This window comes from Mercenaria mercenaria, chromosome 15 (genome assembly GCF_021730395.1).
Source record: "Mercenaria mercenaria strain notata chromosome 15, MADL_Memer_1, whole genome shotgun sequence".
Lineage (NCBI taxonomy): Eukaryota > Metazoa > Mollusca > Bivalvia > Venerida > Veneridae > Mercenaria > Mercenaria mercenaria.
In genome coordinates this window covers 58,853,758-58,873,628 of record NC_069375.1, presented here as the reverse complement: position 1 = coordinate 58,873,628, position 19,871 = coordinate 58,853,758, and the positions used below count along the sequence as shown (strand labels likewise).

The 19,871-nt window shown below is 32.7% G+C and overlaps 1 protein-coding gene across 1 annotated transcript; it reads left to right on the top strand.

Moving 5' to 3' along the window:
* Positions 1-8,359: 8,359 nt before the first annotated feature.
* On the top strand, positions 8,360-10,495 carry LOC123555790 (very low-density lipoprotein receptor-like). Its single transcript, XM_053524376.1, has 3 exons — positions 8,360-8,548; positions 9,250-9,363; positions 10,150-10,495. Exons 1-3 carry the CDS (start codon positions 8,362-8,364, stop codon positions 10,308-10,310), a joined length of 462 nt encoding a protein of 153 aa, XP_053380351.1. The 5' UTR covers positions 8,360-8,361; the 3' UTR covers positions 10,311-10,495.
* Positions 10,496-19,871: the final 9,376 nt, after the last annotated feature.

The window sequence follows — 19,871 nt, the reverse complement described above, 5'->3', positions numbered from 1 at the left end:
TGTGAATCTAGACATTGTGTGGATATTTGTATTCATTATCAATATCATACTTTTCTTTCCATGGAAGTTCAATAAAAACTATTTTTAACGAAATTTGAGGAAATGGTAATTGGAATCACATAATGTCCTTATAATATCGTGATATTACTTGTTTAGCACTTGTGTCTTAAATGAACTCAAATGACATTTTATAGTTCCATACTAGTCGTTCAATAGAATATAGATGGTAATATTTGATTTGACTTTTAAGTATTTATAAACTGGTGTTGCTGTATCTGTGCCTTTAATTCAATATAATTATTTTATTTCTTTTAAACAGGAACACGTACAAATTTTCATCGGGAAGCTGCACTCGGATGAACTTTAAATTTTTTGATGATGATGAAACATGGGAAAAAGAAGATTGTAGCCATACTCTTGCGGAATATACTATGTGTGAATACAGAGAAATGGAAATACCCATCAGTAAAGGTAATTAGTATTTTGGGTATATACACATACAGAGAATGAACCCAAAATGTAGCGAAAAAATATCTTTTTAAAATTCAAAGCTTGGTGTAATAAACATCATAAAATGAGGTTTTGTTTCAACTATTCAGCCTGCCAATACTTTAGAAAAATGTGACTCCTGGTGGCATTTTTTTGTTAATTGTTAATGGTCAGATGTTAGTATAAAAGTAGTCCTTAGCATCAAACATGAAGTGGAAACTAGGCTGTCGCCTTCAAGGGTACCTGATTACAGTCTAATGGAGTCAAAGGTCAATTGTGTGCATAGGCAAAAAAACATTGCCGCTTTACATTCGTTTTATCTTCATATAACCACCTAAATTGATTTAAATAGTGTGTATCAATGCGCTTATCTGGGAAAAGAGGCATGCGATGGAAAAATGTGTTATATTTCGCATGTTTGTTAATTTCGATCAACTGAAAATACATTTTGGTACCCAAGGCTTTTAAAATATCTCTTCATGGTCACAGTCATGTCAAATATTAAAACAGTACTGTAGAAAACGTACTTCTAACGTAATAATGATGATGTGCACATAATAAATATACTCAACAACTTTTCTAACTCAGTACAAGATTTCTTACTTTTACCTTTGTCAAATTGTGTTAGATTTGAATGCAATCATTACAAATGTTTAGCGAATGTTTCATTACAAAAAAAAATAACAACGATCATAGCTTGAATTAGTTTGTTTTTAAAACCGTAAGGATAACAATAACGTAACCCTTAAATCAAAAGTCGCTTAATTAGTAAATTCCAAATCACAGCAGTACACTATGAATTGGATGAAAATCGGATAATTTTATACTGAATATGTATTTGTTTACACGAGACAGCCGTCAATATTTTACTAAATTATAATCAGTTTGGAACTAAGATTAAAAGTCTTCTTAATAAATTGTAAAGTAATATTTCCGTTTACCTTTAAAGTAAAATAAAGGTGTTTGCATACACTAACTTAACACAAGGCACTTGGGTATATACACTTAACAAGTATCATCCCACCGTAGAGAGAGCGGAGACATACGGATCGCAGGGTAGGAGTACGATTCTGGCTAGGCGCATGTACTTTGTGACGATTTGATAAAATACATTATGTCTGAAATTATTCATCCTTCAACACTGATTCATGTGGTGAAGTTGGCAGTTACATACGGAGAAGAGTTTTGTACCTTTACAGAATCCATGAACACTGGTTATGTTAACTGCGACCTGTTAATCCCAAAACAAACATAATACATGATCATGCAATTATATAATTCATTAATCGACTGTAAGTCAATCAACTGTAAGTCATTTTTAAAAGCGATATATTTCAATTCATCTACGTAATAGTTTGATCACTTATATTGACTACATTTTACAAGTGTTTATTAATAAAAACATTACTCAATTAAAGGTACAAGCAAATCAATTTCCACGTGGGTTGATGCAGAAATAGAAGCTGTACCAGAGCAAATAGCACCTTCCGAGTATGATGGCAATATAAGTATAACAGTATCAGGTAAAAGATGCAAAGACGAGCTCTGTCAGATTGGCTACAATAATGATTATCTAGCCTGCACGAACGTCGACGACAAAGTGGAAGAATGTAGTGTCAAACGTATGCAATAATGCCATTTTTTATTCAATTATTTTCTTTTTTAAAATAAGATTGAATTTTACGCCAGACACAACTAACCGAAGTAACTCCGTTTTACTGAATGTACGTGCTCTAACATCGAGCAATTCAATAGAATTTAATGACCCGTCCTACTGTCAATATCATTACGTATGTCACGCATGTGATATACGTACTGCTAAAAAGCATTTAACTCGGTCCAAAAAGTAAATAACCAGTCATTTTATGAAAAGATAACCTTAAATAGAAACCAGTTGTGAAGAAAATTATCTATATATATATATATTCTGTTTTAATCTTTATTTGCTTCCTTCAATGTATGTTTATGGGTATCATTTTGAATGTTGAGATGATTGTACATTTACCGTTGATGTTATGGGGGTCATAAAAATATGTTAGTTTTTTTTTCCCGATCCGCTGCGGATGAATAGCCTATCTTCACGTTGGTGTTTTGGCGTTGTTATGCCTTACCAGTATTTAGCATATTAGCTCAACTAACATTGCAACAATTCATTTTACATCTATCAATAAGTATTCGATAAGATTGACAAATCGTTACATTTTAACAATATGAACTACTCTCTAATATAATACATGATAGTACCAACACGAAGGAACTCGAGCGTGGTACACTACAAATACTTGGGTAATTTGAGCACTACTTATAGTGGAAAAGTATGCCAAAGATGGGATATATTGTTTCCTCAACCGCATGAAATACATGGGAATCTGTTCAAGGTACATTTGATTTTGTTACAGTATAGTATACTCAGAATTTATGTTGTTTACTTTGTTATTATTTTAGTCACACAACTCGCAAGTTAACGATGGATAATTAGTTACATTAGCATAAATGTATCTGCCACCGAAAGATAAATGCTAAATTGCTACCACTATCAGCTAAATGTTGCGGGTAAACATTGAACCAAATAAAAAGTTAACAAGAACGTGACCGAGAATGTTGCAAAACAAGGAGACAACATTCAAATACCAATGTCTACTTATTACGAAGAAACTCGGCTAATTATTTACAATAACATCGGTCACAATACCACTATATTATTGACTAAATCATTACTCAAACAATCTGCCATGCTTTCCCGTACTGATTATATTTATCAATACTATTTCGTCAGAAAGTGATTTAGAGTATCATTTAAACAGGGTGAGGGTATATCAGACGCTGCAAATCACTGTAGAGACCCGGGAGATACTGGATACCTTTGGTGCTTCACTACAAATGCTGACACTCGATGGGAACCTTGTTTATTAAATGGTAAAACTAAACTTTTGCACAGTGAATTACTCTTTCAATAATCTACACGTCGTTTATATTGTATTCACATTGAGTGAAATACAAAATGTATGCCAGTTGTTTATAAAATGAGCTGCATGATAGATTTTATACATCCGTGATTCAATATTATATATAAATTCTAGTTATGGTTATATTTCTTTATGGAGTTGTGTTGACAAAAATGAAATTGATACAGTATACTGTACTCGTCCAATTCTGCACTCCGAGGATCTGATACTGGCCCGTACTGTATAATGTTACCATATCTTTTTTTTTGTAATAATTAAATCCGTATCTTCCTGTTTCGGTTTTTTATACGAGGATTATAAAATAGAGTGGAAACTTCACAGGTCGCTCAACATGACAAAAATGAAAATGTTGCAGGCTCGATTTGATTGAGCCTGTTCATGGACGGTAGTGGAAATGCATGCTACCGTCCACACCATCTAGTCCCGGGTTGAGCAGAACTCAACATTTACACATGCTAAAAGTACAAAAAAGCAATTTAGAGATATCCGCAGATGTAATCAACATGGAACCTTCAATGATACACGTGTTGAGGCGTGTAATTTCATTAAGAGCGGCGTTTGGTCCCCAGATAAAATAATGGGTTTGCCCCAAACGAGAAAACAATGGGCAGAACTAAACAAACTGGAATTTAGGAAGGGGATCTGAGGTTATGGAGCCTGCGTATCACAGGAACTGTCAAAAGACAAAGTTAAAAAGCAGACACCATATCCAAGGGGTGATTATACAATACCCAAGGCTATAAAAGCGGGATTGGAACCACCAGGGCCGAAATGGTCATATTGAGAAACTAAACAGTACCAATAACACGACATAAATGTTGTGCTGAACGACCTGAGAAGATCGGAATATAACAGCCCTGATTGAATGTACGGGGAGACATTTTACGGCCGCCACACGGCACAAACAACGCTGCTGTGATAATAAAATAGAGAAAAGTGGAAACTTCACAGGTCGCTCAACACGACAAAAACGAAAATGTTGCAGGCTCGGTAAGCCATTGTACCATGTATGACCTGTCTATATAATTTTAATCGATCCGATAGCAACAATATACTTGTAAAATTGTTCCATTCGACAAGATATATCGCCTTGGTAATCTATATACTCAAGATGAAATGTTTGTCCGTGTAAATAGGTATAATAAAAACCAGTGCTTCTGGAAAACGTGCCAGTACTAACCTGTTCTGCCAACTTTCCCACATGAATAATCAGATAAGGACGAATTATTTCATACACAGTGTGTCTTTTATTAAATTTTCACGGAGAACATAGCCCCGATCGAACTCGCGACCTGCGATCCACAGACCAACGCTGCCCCTATTGAGCTAAGCGGGCGGCTATGTTATGTTGAACATATAATAATTTACAATACTAGTGTTTCACAGTTAATATCTAAAACGATAACTGTTTTTTCAAATAGAAAGCCATTTTAGGGTCTATAACTATGAGAGATTCCTACATAAAACTCTGAATATAAGTATTAAAAGTAGTCAAAACTACAAAAACTTTTTAAAAACAAGTCACTTTATTTTTAACCAACGTTTCGGCTACATCAGCCTTCTTCGGGGTTCAAAATAAACATAACAAAGGAAGTGACGTCAACGTCAAACGACGTCGATGACGACAACGTCAAAATTAAACAAAGTACATAAAACTAAAAAAAACAACGGTTTAACCACAACGTTGTAAGCTCTTCCGTATTATGTTCAGACGTTGATTTTATAAATGGTGCTTGATGATTCAGTTCTCAAAGACAGAAAAAAAAATGATCATTAAAATATTTCTTATAGAAGTTAAGGCAGAACGACGCTGTACAATAAACCTTCAGCGTAACGGAACACGAAATAAAACAATTACTGGAAAGCCATGTCTTAGATGGGACCAGCAGGGTTTAAGTGACGCAGATTTTCCTGACAAAAATGTAGCAGGTGCATTGAACTATTGTCGCGATCCGTATAATTATGGTTATGATTGGTGTTACATTGACAAGTCCCAGCAGAGATGGGAACCTTGCCAACTTGAAGGTAAAAGTATGTTAACATAATAGTCATATTTTAGAGCAAGTACTAAATAAAAATTAGTGATTGTTTGAAAATTAGTCTCCTTCTATCTCTCAATCTTTGACTTTTGCTTTTGCACTTTATGCTCTGTTTTAGAACATGATACTTTAGACACTTTAAAGACTCGTGTGCAAATGGAATGCATATGTACTATGTACATCGTACTGGTTAAAACACGACTTTCATACAATTTCAACAACACGACTTTCATATAATTTCAGCAACACAGAGCGTAAGACAAAAAGATGATACTAATATTGAAAACATTACACGAACTTGTGACAGTGATAGGGTGATTTCACAGTATTTAAGATGCGATGGAAAATTTGATTGTAAGGATCAAATTGATGAAGTTGAATGTACCTATGGAAGTAAGTTAACAAACTGAAATAGGCAGGCATAAATATTGGTAATGGGTTTTGAAAGTACGTTATATAACATTGAACCATGTAAACCTTTTACAAACTTTGCTAGGTCGTTACAAAATTCATTTGAGATTTGGAATGCGGGTTTTTGATAGATATCAACATTACAGCAAACTGCGAACAACACGTCTCAGATCTATTTTATGTATTTTTATGTTATTGATAAACTAAATACAAGATAGATATCTCATCAAAGTGGACGGCAAATGTCTACTATTATTTTAGAGCGATTCTGATTGTTTTTTTTTATGACGATCTTCTCATTACCTGTGGTTTGTGACTATATTTTCATTACCTTTTAGCAGATTAAAAAAAACGTAATTGCACCGGCAAATTTAAGTTGAAACTATTACATGACATTAGAGGGAATTCCTGTAGCTTTTTATATGATCTTTCTGCGTAGCCGACACTTTCTACATTTGTTGAAACATGTGACAGACAGTCTTAAATATGAGGAATCTTGAATGAAATAACATTTTTGATAAGTTTTATCAGTAATCAAATGTTGATACTGGTTTACGTTGTATTGAAAAGTATCATGCCTGACAGGTATCTTGCTATTTTTGTGGTTGTGTCTTCACATCGCATTTTAGTACAAAAACGGTGTTGTTCATATAATGTAAGGTAATTGACTTAGTACTGATAAAACGCCTTTCAGATAATCTAGTACTCAATTATAGAAAGAATTAAGCATTATTTTGAAAACTTTTTTTTTAATTTCTACCAGACAAACACGTAATCAATTTGGCCAGATTCACTTCATTTTCCGTTCGAACAGGTGTTGTATTCTAGCGGCCTTAACCCAAAATTTAGTTTGGTGACCCATATATATTTAGCCATTTGAATGCTCACAATACAATTATCTATACACAAGAAATACAGGAAAATATCTATGAAAGAGTTTTTTTCAAAATTAAAAAAACAAAACAATTCTTTACTATAGGTATTCTTTACTATAGATACTTTTCATTGAAATAAAGTTCACAAAAGTTAATATGAAACAATACTGTTTTTTTTTTATTTGTACCCATTATTGTAAGGATAAAGTATTACAAATATGACTATGATATCAAATAAATATATAATAAAATCTATAAAATGAAAGAAAAAATCTTATTAAGCTGTCTTGGTGTATATTTTGGTTGGTATTTATGAAAAAAAGCAGACGATTATGAAAATGTTGAAAAATCGCTGGCAGTTTCAGCAACAGTGGGCGTGTTCAAAACGATTTTTCACAAAAACAAACCTAGTGACCCATTGTTTTTATTTGTTGTTTTTTCAGCACAAAATTTACTAACAAATTCTATGTAAAGGAAAAAAACTAAAGGAATTCTCTTTAAATACATGTTCTTTCTCGTGTCTCAAACAGTGTTGTTACAAAGTTGTAGTACATGCTAGTTTAACAAATGTTATTCTGGAAATTTTCGATTTTGAATTTTTTGGCTTATGTATTGGAAGACAAACATTTATATTATAGCTTCTTAAGTTATGTCAATTTAAAATACATATTATTCCTCCAAGAAGTAATATTTCTATTATTTATGCTGATAATTGTCTACATATTTACAAACAAATAAAATGCAATCTTAATTTGATTATGACAATTTTGAATTGTCGAATGCTGGTTTCAACGCTTAATTTTAAACAGTTTTCATTAAATTATCGAGAACACTGCGGAAAATGGTTCCGTATACGGGCGTATACGGAAACATTTTTCACGTATATGGAACATTCCATATACTGGAATCCCGTATTCTTTTATTGGATATTCATGTTTTTCTCACATGGATCCGTTCATTCATACTTAGCATAAATATGTTTCAACAGTTTATGTCAGTAATCAAAGTTAGGGATTGTCAATGTCCAAAAGTATGTTTAAGGCGTAGGGTTTGATCATACTTTCAGGAAAGATACCTTTTATGATATTCGTATATTAGACATATACGGGACCGTATACTCCCGTATATGCACATATTTTTCGCAGTGGAATGCCTTTTTATGTACTTTTACAAAACAAATGTTTAACAAAATAAATTCTATAATCTATTTTAACTTTTTTCACAAAATGTTACAATATTTGACAAATTTTACTACATTTGTGTCTTATCCCAAACAAAGTTGGAATAGCATAAATAATGAAATGTTGCGTAGAGTGATGTACAATTTTTATTAAGATGTTTGTAAATTTTCAATAAATATATCTTAAAGTTTGAATTCATTTAAACATCTACTTGAACAAGGAGTTTATTTCGAATATATTTAGATTTACCTTAACATTAAAATTATTTTTTTTTCTTATCGTTCTTTAACTGCACTGTTGAAAAATGTTCTATCACTCAAAAATTATGAAATATTTTTTAGAATGTAAATTCGTAACACGCGTTATCATTTATAGTATAATTTTATTTACAGTCCATTCTATGATAAAGACAAACAGCGGAACAAACTTTAGCAGCAACGTAAATAATCCATTTGTCCCGACATTTGAGCTTAGCTCATACTTTAGGTGTGCAACTCTGGAATGGATTTCTATCATAGCAAAGTGTGACGGTGTTATTGACTGTTTTGACGCTTCAGATGAAATAGGTTGTTATAGCGAGAATATTGGTATGCAATTATATTTTGCTATGTACAGATTTATGTAGTAAGGAAGTAGTTCTCCTGAAATATGTAATAGATATCAGACGCAGGCAAAGCGGCATAAATGAGGATCTTTGCGTAGTCGTTGTATCCATATATGAACATGTTTCATTTCTATCCGTTTCTCTTACCTGAAACTCATTATTTTGAAAATATTATCGATGCCACTTGCTTTTCAGTGGAACTATAATCGCAGATGCCTTCTTTTCATATAATTCGGACAGAAAGGAGACGACACATAAAATGCAAGAGTTGGTATAATTGTTTGGTAAAGGGTAACATAAATGTCATAAGATTTTTAACAGTTCTAAATTATGTAACCAATGTTAAGTCAACCAGAAGTACGGCACACACCCAGTATTAATCGTTTCACTGATTACACGATAGACAATAATCAAATAGAGAAAAGTGGAAACTTCACAGGTCGCTCAACACGACAAAAACGAAAATGTTGCAGGCTCGGTTTGATTGAGCCTGTTCATAGACGGTAGTGGAAATGCATGCCCTCTAGCCCCGGGTTGAGCAGAACTCAACATTTATACATGCTAAAAGTACAAAAAGCAATTTAGAGACATCCGCAGATGTATTCAAACGGCGATGAATACTGATGTTACAGGTTTGACAATTTCGATAGAATATGTACATTAAAACTTTTATTATGTTGTAAGGAAACCATGTCTGTTCGAAGGAACAGTTCCAGTGTGCAGATGGAGACTGCATTCATATCAGCCTAGTGTGTAATTTTAGAGATGACTGTAAAGACTGGTCCGATGAGTTTTGCGGTACGTTCGATAATATTTGTTTCAAATTTTTGTATTTGAGTTTAAGAAAACTCTTTAAAATTTTAACTTAATTGATGATAAATGATTTAAACACAAGATCTCCATCGAGAAACACCACAACTATTAGACATGTAATATGGATGGAAATGATGTCATTTCTTAGTCTTATATGACCATCAATGCTTAAATAATCACAAATGCCACTTCGATGTGATTCTTAGAGCCATGTACACATCGAGAAATACTGCTTTCAAATTGGATCAAATATTTTACTTAAAACATGTTTCAACACGAAATTTAATGTAACGCTACTGTCTTTGTTACATTACATACTGAGCTGGTTATTCGCTGTGCAGAAAAAAAATCGCTTTCATTTGCGCACTAATGGAACTAATCTAGGACGTATTGTCATTTCCGGTCCTGGCGTGTGTAAATAATTGACCTACCATATGGTGCCATACATGGGTTAAAAAAAGATAAAAAGCAACAGTTCTATCATATTTGATATAAATTTTACACTGGCTGTTACACGTAGTTTGAAATGATATTAGCTCGGGCTGCGCCCTATTGAAATAATTACGCCCGATGCATAACTGTCCATCGTGAATAAATAGGGTGTAAAACGGTTTTGCTTTAAATTATTTCTTAATTAACACACTATCTTGTCAGTAACAAAAGCATTATGGTGCAGTAAAATAAACAATATAAACTACGAAATGTAAATTTATATATAGCAGCTGCTGATATTGAATATCACCCTATGCAATGATATACATTTTATTTCAGAGTTTGAGCAATGCTCTCCTATGACCGAATATCGATGCAATAATGGACAATGTATTCCTACAGAACAACGTTGTAATGCTGTTCAGCAGTGTGCAGATGGTTCCGATGAATTAGCCTGTGGTTTGTACTACTGTGTTGGAATAGGCTCAATGAACCTATAGAATAACATTGTATTAAATAAGCTACATATTTAAAAAAAAAATGAAATAATCATACATGTACAGAAAAAAATATATTGCAATGTATATATGTGACTGAGACCGTAGGAGAAACAAACATACACATACGAATTCCGTTGTTTATAAACAATTTGAATAGCAAACGTTGCACCAAATCAATCCACCAATGCCCTTTCAACGTTACCTAATTCTCTTAAATGTTGATAACACATTTTTAAAATACACCTAACAGTTACTAAGTTTTATAGAGAACCCGACCAATAACTTCAAGTAAGAAATTCAAAACACTACGGAACACTTAAAACTCTCTCAAACTTGAACTATCTTCTGCATGAAGAATATGAATTTTGATTTAAGTGTATATATTATTTCACCATTTACTTCCAGATACTAATTGTAATTTGTAATACTATGAAATAATGAAAGTACCTATAATTACAATTAAATAACAGCTAAATATATAATTTTGTATGAATTGCACTTCCCTATTGTTTACAAGTTTATTTCATTTTCATCCAGAAGGTCTTAGACCCATGTGGCATAAACAAAATAGACAAATATAGACAAATATGGCGACAAATCTTCAAATAATATCATCATAAAACAAGTACATATCCAATTACCACATAATTTCAAGTCAATTATACACAACACAAAAGTTACATTTATTGTACCATACAATTAACATTTCACATGCATGTATAAAATTAAATATGTATTATTTAAATAATTGTGTGATCTCTATATTCTATTGAAACATCTTCATTTTATTTTGTAATGTTATTTTAGGCGTTATAAGAGTAAGCCCAATTTATGTACGAATCTTGAACCGAAAATCCGAAACAACAAGATCCGATCTATTGAGCTTAAAAGGACAAGTATAGAATGTAAAAGGAAAAATATAAAATGTACAAGTCGATTGCAATCTAAACAAAATCCACACACTGTCACTTTTGTCCGAAAGCAGAATGACAAAACTAGACACGCGGACTTAGACATTTAGCCCCCTATTGTTAGTACAATACAGATTCCAATATTGATTTCACAGCTGGCACAAAATATAAAACTAATCGTGCGTTTTATACATTTATTATTTGTATTTGTTCGGTTAAGACTACCTGGTTTTTATTTACTATAACATGCTATTCAATTTATGTTGATTCAGGGCTCCGTGCCTAATTTTATTCATTTATGTGCGTGCGTGCGTACCTGTGTGCGGGCGTGCGTGCGTTTGTGCGTGTGTGTGTGTGTTTAAATAGACAAATTAAAAAGCAGTAACAAAGTGTCAGCTCGCAACAATTGTGTGTTTATGTCAGGAGAAAAAAAAAGAATAAGTCAAAATACTATGTTATACTTTAAGTTACTTGATATATACACAAGTAAGCGGTAATTCTATTTAACTCAACCTCATTTTGTTTTAAATGAATATCATCTAGCTGCTACTTCCTTTCATTTTGTATTGCTGAAATCAATAGGATATTATTTCTTTACACTTTGTTATATTTGATAAATGGGAATTGGATACTACGTTATACAATCAATTTAAGATGAATGGCAGCAAGATATGTTTCGTTTCATTTTGTTTTTGATGAATGCCAATCAAATGTTTATTTCGATTTAGCTTGATTTTAGATGGATGTCAAAATAAAAATAAAACAGTTGAATTCATCAGGTCGCGCCAAAAAATCAGATGTCTCAAGGTCGTTCGGATTTAACCTTTTCCTGGATAATATTGGAAATGCATGCTAGCATCTATATTCTGTAGCACCGGGTGGAGCAGAACTCAACATTTACTCGTGTTACAAATACTAATTGAGAGGCACCTTCGATGATATACTAATCTAAGAGTGAAAATCGAAAATCCATGAAAAGAAGCGTAAAGTCCTAAATAAAAACACTAATTTAAAACTAGCCCTATTCAGAAAACAAAATTTAAAAAGAGAGACCGCAGGCTATAGAACTTGCATATCAAGAAAACTGTCACAAGACAATATCAAAAAACAGGCAACATATCAAAGGGGTGATCAAACAATTCCTAGAAACTATCAAAGTATTGAAAACATCAAAGCCGAAATATTCAAGCTAAAAAAATGAATCAGTAACACTTACACTACATAAACGAAATAAAACAGCTCTGATTTAATATAATGCGGTTTATACTTCGTTTCGCCTTGTTTTAGACGAATTAAATCTAGGTTTTCCTCTATTTGCCTTTTAGATAAATGACAACCAAATATGTTTCGTTTCTTTTTGCCAGAAGTTTCTTTTTCTAGATTGTTAGCCAGATGCTGCACCCTTATACTTTGTTTTAGACGAATTTTAACCAGAGGCTACTCTCTTTTACTTTGTTTTAGATGAATGTCAATCAGAAGTTGCGTTTCACTGTGATATTGTTAAATGCATACCAATGCGTCTCAGATGTGACAGGTATGTGCACTGTGAAGACGGCACTGACGAACGGTCTTGTGATGATGAGATATTTGAATCATGTCAAGATGTTTGGGAAGCAGGATACAGAAAGTCGGGACATTATATGATAGGTTCCTATTGCTTAGATACTATTAATAATAATATTAAAATCTCAATTGATTTATACACACTGAGCTATAGATCGGACGAAGAAAAATAAAACAAAAAGAAAAGAAAAAGTAATCAACAACACAAAGTATCTACATTTCTAGAAATGATTGCTTTGTTTATTAAGAAGACTTTGTTAGTTAAAAATGACAAACTTAATGTACAGTAATGGAAGCACACGAGAATTAGTTGTGTTTACTATGTTTTTCATTCACAATTGAAAGGCGTCTGTAACGATTTATATTAATTATATATTGTAACTTACCTTAGCTTTAACGGTTTATTACACGGTCAGAAAGTACGGATCCTTCTGCTTTGTATTGGTCAAGAAGTTAGAAATGTTTTTATTCCCGACCCGGATAAGTTCTTTTATTTCGTGATTTTTCATTTTAAAATATAGTTTAGAAACAAACTCATTTGTAATGATTCTAATATGACCAAACTTCCAGTTTTAAATAAAAATCATTTTATCAAAAATCTGGAGTGTACATATAGTATCTTTAATAAGTTTGGCTGTGTATTCGTTTGGCAAAATTGTTTCACTTATCCCTGAATACGCGGCATGAAAATATCTTCTTGGACTGCGAGAAAAAGTTAATAAAATTTCTATTTGTTTTAAGAGGTTTTAACTAAAGGTGTCTTAATCCGTAAAGGCGTAAGCGAAATTTTGTGGTAAATTCTACCTTTACTAATAGTTACCCCAAATGTACAAATGTTAATCAGAATTGATATCGCCAAATATATATATATTTAGCCAGTCTGGTATATACTGTATATACTTGGCCAGTTCCGGGAAGCCATCCGAATGCCAAGCCGGTTGCCAGCCACGAAACGGCGTACGATGCAAATGTTATTGCAATTTGGCACATATTCTAGATTGCAGTATCTCTCATTTATTGTGACTAGTGAAACTAGTTGAACATTTAAGATCGTGATAAAGTTTGTACCCTAAAACACTACCATTTGGAGAAGAATAGGTCAGTTTCACCATTAACCTTAATTGTTCTTGATATCAACCTTATATGTTAGTTATTGTAGCCATTAAAATACGTGACAACTAGTAGAAACGTTCTTCTAAAATGTTGATCAGCATGTGTTCATGTATGAACAAAGTCGACAGTGATATAGCTTGCTGCAATATTTAAATTATAATTTGCTTTGCAGATTTTATCAATGTTTATGGGGCTTGCTTAGTTTCAGTAGTGTCCCTTTAAATGAGCTGTGCAAAATAAATGACAAAATAATATTCTATAGAACTCAAAATCGTTTAATGATTAGGATTATAATTATTGTGTAACATTTACTGCTGAAAATATATCAATTATTATATCATTAATAATCACCTGACCTCACAACACGACAGGTATATCATTTTACTTGTAGAAAATTATCTTTACAGGGGATGTATGTTGTTATGTTATATAAAAGAAAAGACGTAATTCTTTTTATTGACATTAATATTGATAATACACCCTGTTCATTGTGAAATCATTTATTTTTGACTGTGTAAATATAACCACATGCCTAAAATGGATAATCCAAAAACCACATTGTAACAATTTCATGTTGTTCATATAGGACGTTAATCAAGTTAATCTGACGCGGATGTGAAAGAAAAATTTAGGCAATTTCTACGATGTTTCTAGTACAATTTCAGAAATGTTGCCACAGACAGTTCTAAAACCATTCTAACTGTATGGTAACTACAACGGTAGCTATGTCTTTGAATTTGTCTTATATGGCCGCACTAATAAAAAACAATGGAACCTCATGTAAGTTCTTAAAGGTATTTACTACGCCTTGCTATGTTTCGTTACCAAACTTTGTTCAGTAATCGCGGAAATGTCTATAGAAGTAATCGCTGGACTGATATGGCGATCGGAATCTTCTTTAGCATAGATATATCTTATTCACTCATGGAAATTGGCCATTATTCGGTCAGATGTTCCAAAATTTCAATTTAAATATCTGTTGAATTGACATATTTTGACTAAATGGATGTAAATATACTTAATTATAATCTTTAGTATAAGTATGCATAAACTGTGATATGTTCAAAACACCTAAGATTCCAAAAGAACACAAAACGTATTGTGTAGTAAAAACATGAATGTAATGGTATGGATAAGAAGTATACACGGTTTGGATAACAAGTGTACACCGGTTTGGATAACTTAAACTCCTGGAATGTTTGCGGTTTGGATAACAAGTGTACACCGGTTTGGATAACTTAAACTCCTGGAATGTTTGCGGTTTGGATAACAAGTGTACACCGGTTTGGATAACTTAAACTCCTGGAATGTTTGCGGTTTGGATAACAAGTGTACACCGGTTTGGATAACTTAAACTCCTGGAATGTTTGCGGTTTGGATAACAAGTGTACACCGGTTTGGATAACTTAAACTCCTGGAATGTTTGCGGTTTGGTCTAACACTTTTAACTTCTAATTTTGAAATACTGTTTGTTTCTAAGTAATATTTACATACTTTACAATAGTACATGTTAAATTATATCTTCTGGCATATCAAGAATGGTCATCAAGCATTTATTCTAGATCATTTTAAATTTATATTCTTATAAAATAGGGATGTATACTTTAAAGAAATACACTCATATGTTGATCAATATGAAGGCTGTCTCTGTTAACAATTTGGAAAAAAAAACTTTGGAAATGAGTATACACATATCCTTGCAGATGACCATGAAAAAAGAATGTGTTAAAACTGAGTAAATGATCAATGCATGCTGAAAACTACTTCAGTTCGATACACATTGACGCACACCTCACAAGTGATATATGCGTTAGCACTTGCCAAAATGAACATCTTCTTGGAAGCCATGCTCCATGATCTGCCGGAAATACATTAAGCAGCAGGTTTAATATAAAGTCTTTAATTAACACACGACGTGTACACCTTATCACTTTTTTGTATATACTAACAATTTTATACCCTAGTGGTGATGTTGTCAATGACAGCTCCTAAACGACGACCAAATGTTTATTTGTTTCTTTCTTCTACTTTACAAAACTGATACATAATAGTATTTCTTTATATTTTGAGAGTAGCTTGAATAGTGTACACATTCATGCATACACTGCTGTAGGGTTCAGTTTGAAGACGTTTTGATCTTACATCATGGTATTTCTTGTTGGATTTTCCTATTCTAAAATTTCTTTTTTCAGTCTAAAACACCACTGGGAGAGGAATGGCCACAAAAAGCAATGGTCAATACCAATCTTAGTTGGAAATTCAAATTCACATGCCTTGTTCTACATAATATAGTCTTCAAGTGCAAGAATACATGCTAGTTAAATAGTTAGGCCCATTAAAAGCTTTGTTTCCTGTCTCCTGATCTTACATTTCAAAACAAAGGTTTTAAAAGGAAATGATACACTTGTTTTTTTTTACTAATATACTAACTTTTGTTCTAACTTCACGACTGTTTATATGCATCTCGATGAAAAAGGCAAATATCAAGTTTGGTAGGGGCAACAATCAATTATTCGAATGCTATGTCACTAATGAGAACTACTTGAATGAATAAATGACAAACAAGTACAAAGTACCAACAATTTTGGTAAGACTTTTGATTTAGTTGTAGAAAGTTCCCATCTTCTGATGCTAAATAAGATGCCTGCTTACATACATGAACTTAACCGTAAGATCTAAGCCAATGTGGCGGCACAATTTAATTTAATTAGCAGAAGATTCTTGAAGCCTGTGCACTGCATGTCGAATCATTAGAGTAAACAAGTGTTTGAAGTTTCATTTCATTCTTCAAAGTGATAAATGACAAACCGAAGACTACTTGAGTACCAAAGCTAAACTAGTATTATCTTAGCTAACTGAAGCGGCATAACTCTATAATGAATTCAATTCTAGACTTACAAACCCTTATTAAAAGAAATACAAAATTCAATTTTGTAAAACGGGAAAAGGGTCATACCTCTGTACAAAGCAAACTAAAATAATTGATCATGTATATTGTATATCAGATCATCACATTGGAAAATTTAGTTTCAATAAACTCTTATTTGTCATTACTGATATAGATTCTAGAGGTAATTAACAAAGGGCATGCGTAATCTGACGAACGGATGTGGGCAATAGCTTTTCGTATTCTTGAAGTATTCGAGATAAATTATCTTTTAGAATGGTGAAACAAGATCAATGTTTTAAGGGGTTGCTTTTAAGTTGGTAGAGGAAAAGGCAAACACACGTTTTATTATTATTATTATTGTTGTTGTTGTTTCAATTATTATCATTATTATTATAGGACTTTTTCTAAGCATTTACTAATTCTTCTTCTTAACAAACAGTTGACAAATCTGATAAAAGATGAATATTCATTAGGAAATGAAATCAAATTACAATCGAGAAGGTAACTGGAACACATACTTTCAAAAATGAATTTGGTATCTAACCAACCTGGCACTCAAACGTACAGTCACTGCTTTTAGTTAAAGTTGTTTTATCCTACATATCAGGATATTAAGTGATTCATTTTGAAAATGTTCCCGGAAATAAATTTGTTATAAAACCTAACACATTATTATGCATCGGGACATACATAGATATTCCTTTTACCTTAAATATTAAGTTTTATGAATTTTAGTTGATTTCTTTCTTTAGATTTTATGCAATCCATACAAAAAGTTACCTCTGATGTGCAAAAAATATAGTCAGGTGGTTTTAATGACAAAAATGCTCTAGAAATTATTTTATGAGGGCCGGTGTAATCGGTGTAATGAAATATTTCGACTCCCATAGAATTACGATCCCTGGTCATTATTCTATAGAAAATGTGACTCGTTTCCTGTTAAAAATATTGACTCCCCTTACAAAAAACTGACTCCTTTTGAAAACTCTATAGAATAACGACTCCCCGGTCATTATTCTATAGAAAAACTGACCCCTCCAAGTAAAATACTGACTCCTTGAAAATGACTCCCTTTGAATCTCATAGAATAATGACCCCGGTTATTATTCTATAGAAAAAGTGACTCCTTCCATGTAAAATACTCACTACCGAAATTACTGCATTCGAACTCTCATACAATATCGATTCCCGGACATTATTCTATTAAAAAAAGTTACTCTTTCCATGTAAAACACCGACTCCTAAAAAGACTTTCGATGATAATATCTATTAAAAAGTGATCCCGACCCGACCTAACGGACAATTTTACTAGGTCTACAACTCTAATACCCTCCATTGCCAATAGTTAACATTTTGATTGTTCTACTACTACTGGTGCCGCTACTTCTATTGCTATTACTACATGTACTTTTTCTTCTTCTACTACTACTACTACTACGTCTTCTACTACTACTATATCTGCTACTACTGATACTACTATACCTGCTTCCACTAATACGTCTTGTACAGCTACCTCTTCTTCTCCTGCTGCTGTTGTTGCTGTCACTTTCTTCTCTGCTGCTGCTGCTGCTACTGCAACTGCCACTACTGCTACTACTACTACTACTACTACTACTACTACTTTCTATTGTTGCCGCTACCGTACTTTACTGCCACTGCTAAGTATTGCAACTTTTATTAATACTGAGTTCTATGCTAGCAGTTTCTTGTGCTCTTTCCTTCTGAAGAATTACTTCATACCGAAGTTTGCAGGGATTATTGACACTGGTGTTTTGCGAACGTATTGTGAATTGCTATTTTCCTGAAAAATAAATGTATAAACCAAGAAACAGCGTCTAGAAACAGAATCCATTTTTCCGTTGCGGAATGCTCTGATTTCTTTGTCAAGTGATGGTATCTGTGGCTAATGGTCAAACGGAAGGACGGACGGACGGACGGACAAGGGCAAATCTATATGCCCCCCTCCCCCGAATGGGGGCATAAAATGCAGCTATTAGGACTTAGGTACATGAGTTATCACTAAATTTGACCAAATTAACGGTGGTCGTTTTTTTATGGGAGTCAATATTCTTCGTGAGGTTCAGTTTACTTCACGTGGGGGGTCATAATACTAAGATCTGGAGGTCATAATGCTATGACCGGCGGATCACTTTTTCTATAGAATAATGACCGGGGTCATTATTCTATAGGGGTCGAAATATTTCATTACATCGGCATGTTAATGCCCGACGCAACATATTTGTTAAAGCTTGAACCTTACCGGCTACTTTGATAGCTGTCTCCAAAAATATATAACAATGTTTTATGTAAATTAGAGGGGTCAAAATGTCATGCTATAAAATTCTGATTTTGCGACTTTTTTGTGTAGCTTTTATTTCAGTAATTATGTACTGGCAATTTTTCTGGAAAATTCTATCCTAAATGTATTATGAAACTAATTTTAGTCATTTAGAATTGATGCAAAGCTATAACAGAACATGACAAATAGAAAAAATGTCTGGAATTAGGGTCAAAGGTCATGTACTTTCTCTATTTACCTTGAGAATATGTCATCTATAGTTACTATTAATATATTATCCAAAAGTGATGAATGGAATTTATTAAAACTCCATGCAAAGATTAAGGACATTAAGGAAAAGTGCTTTGTACAAGTACAATAAATTGATCTAGCTTACTTTTTGAATTATTTCTCTTTATTAAACTTATATATAACATTTCTTTTCCAACGAATAACTCTATATTTAACTAATAAATTTTGTTGCAATTTCACACAACGATAGAGACAATTAAAAGAAACTAAATTGTAAAAGATCATGACTTTATCTCGCCCATTTTTAAATTATCTCCCTTTATAGAACTTAGATTTCTGAACAGTATCGTTAAATACTAAATTACATTACTTTCTATTCAGTGGTCTAAATAGTACTAACGTTACTGACATCAGTTGATCGTTACAAAGATTTTGTCAAAAGGTCTGCGGTACCTTACATGCTTAAGGGATTGTTCAATTATATAAAAAAAAATTATCAGCAGTTGGTCACAATCAATACTATAGACATAATGATCAATATTTACCGTATTATT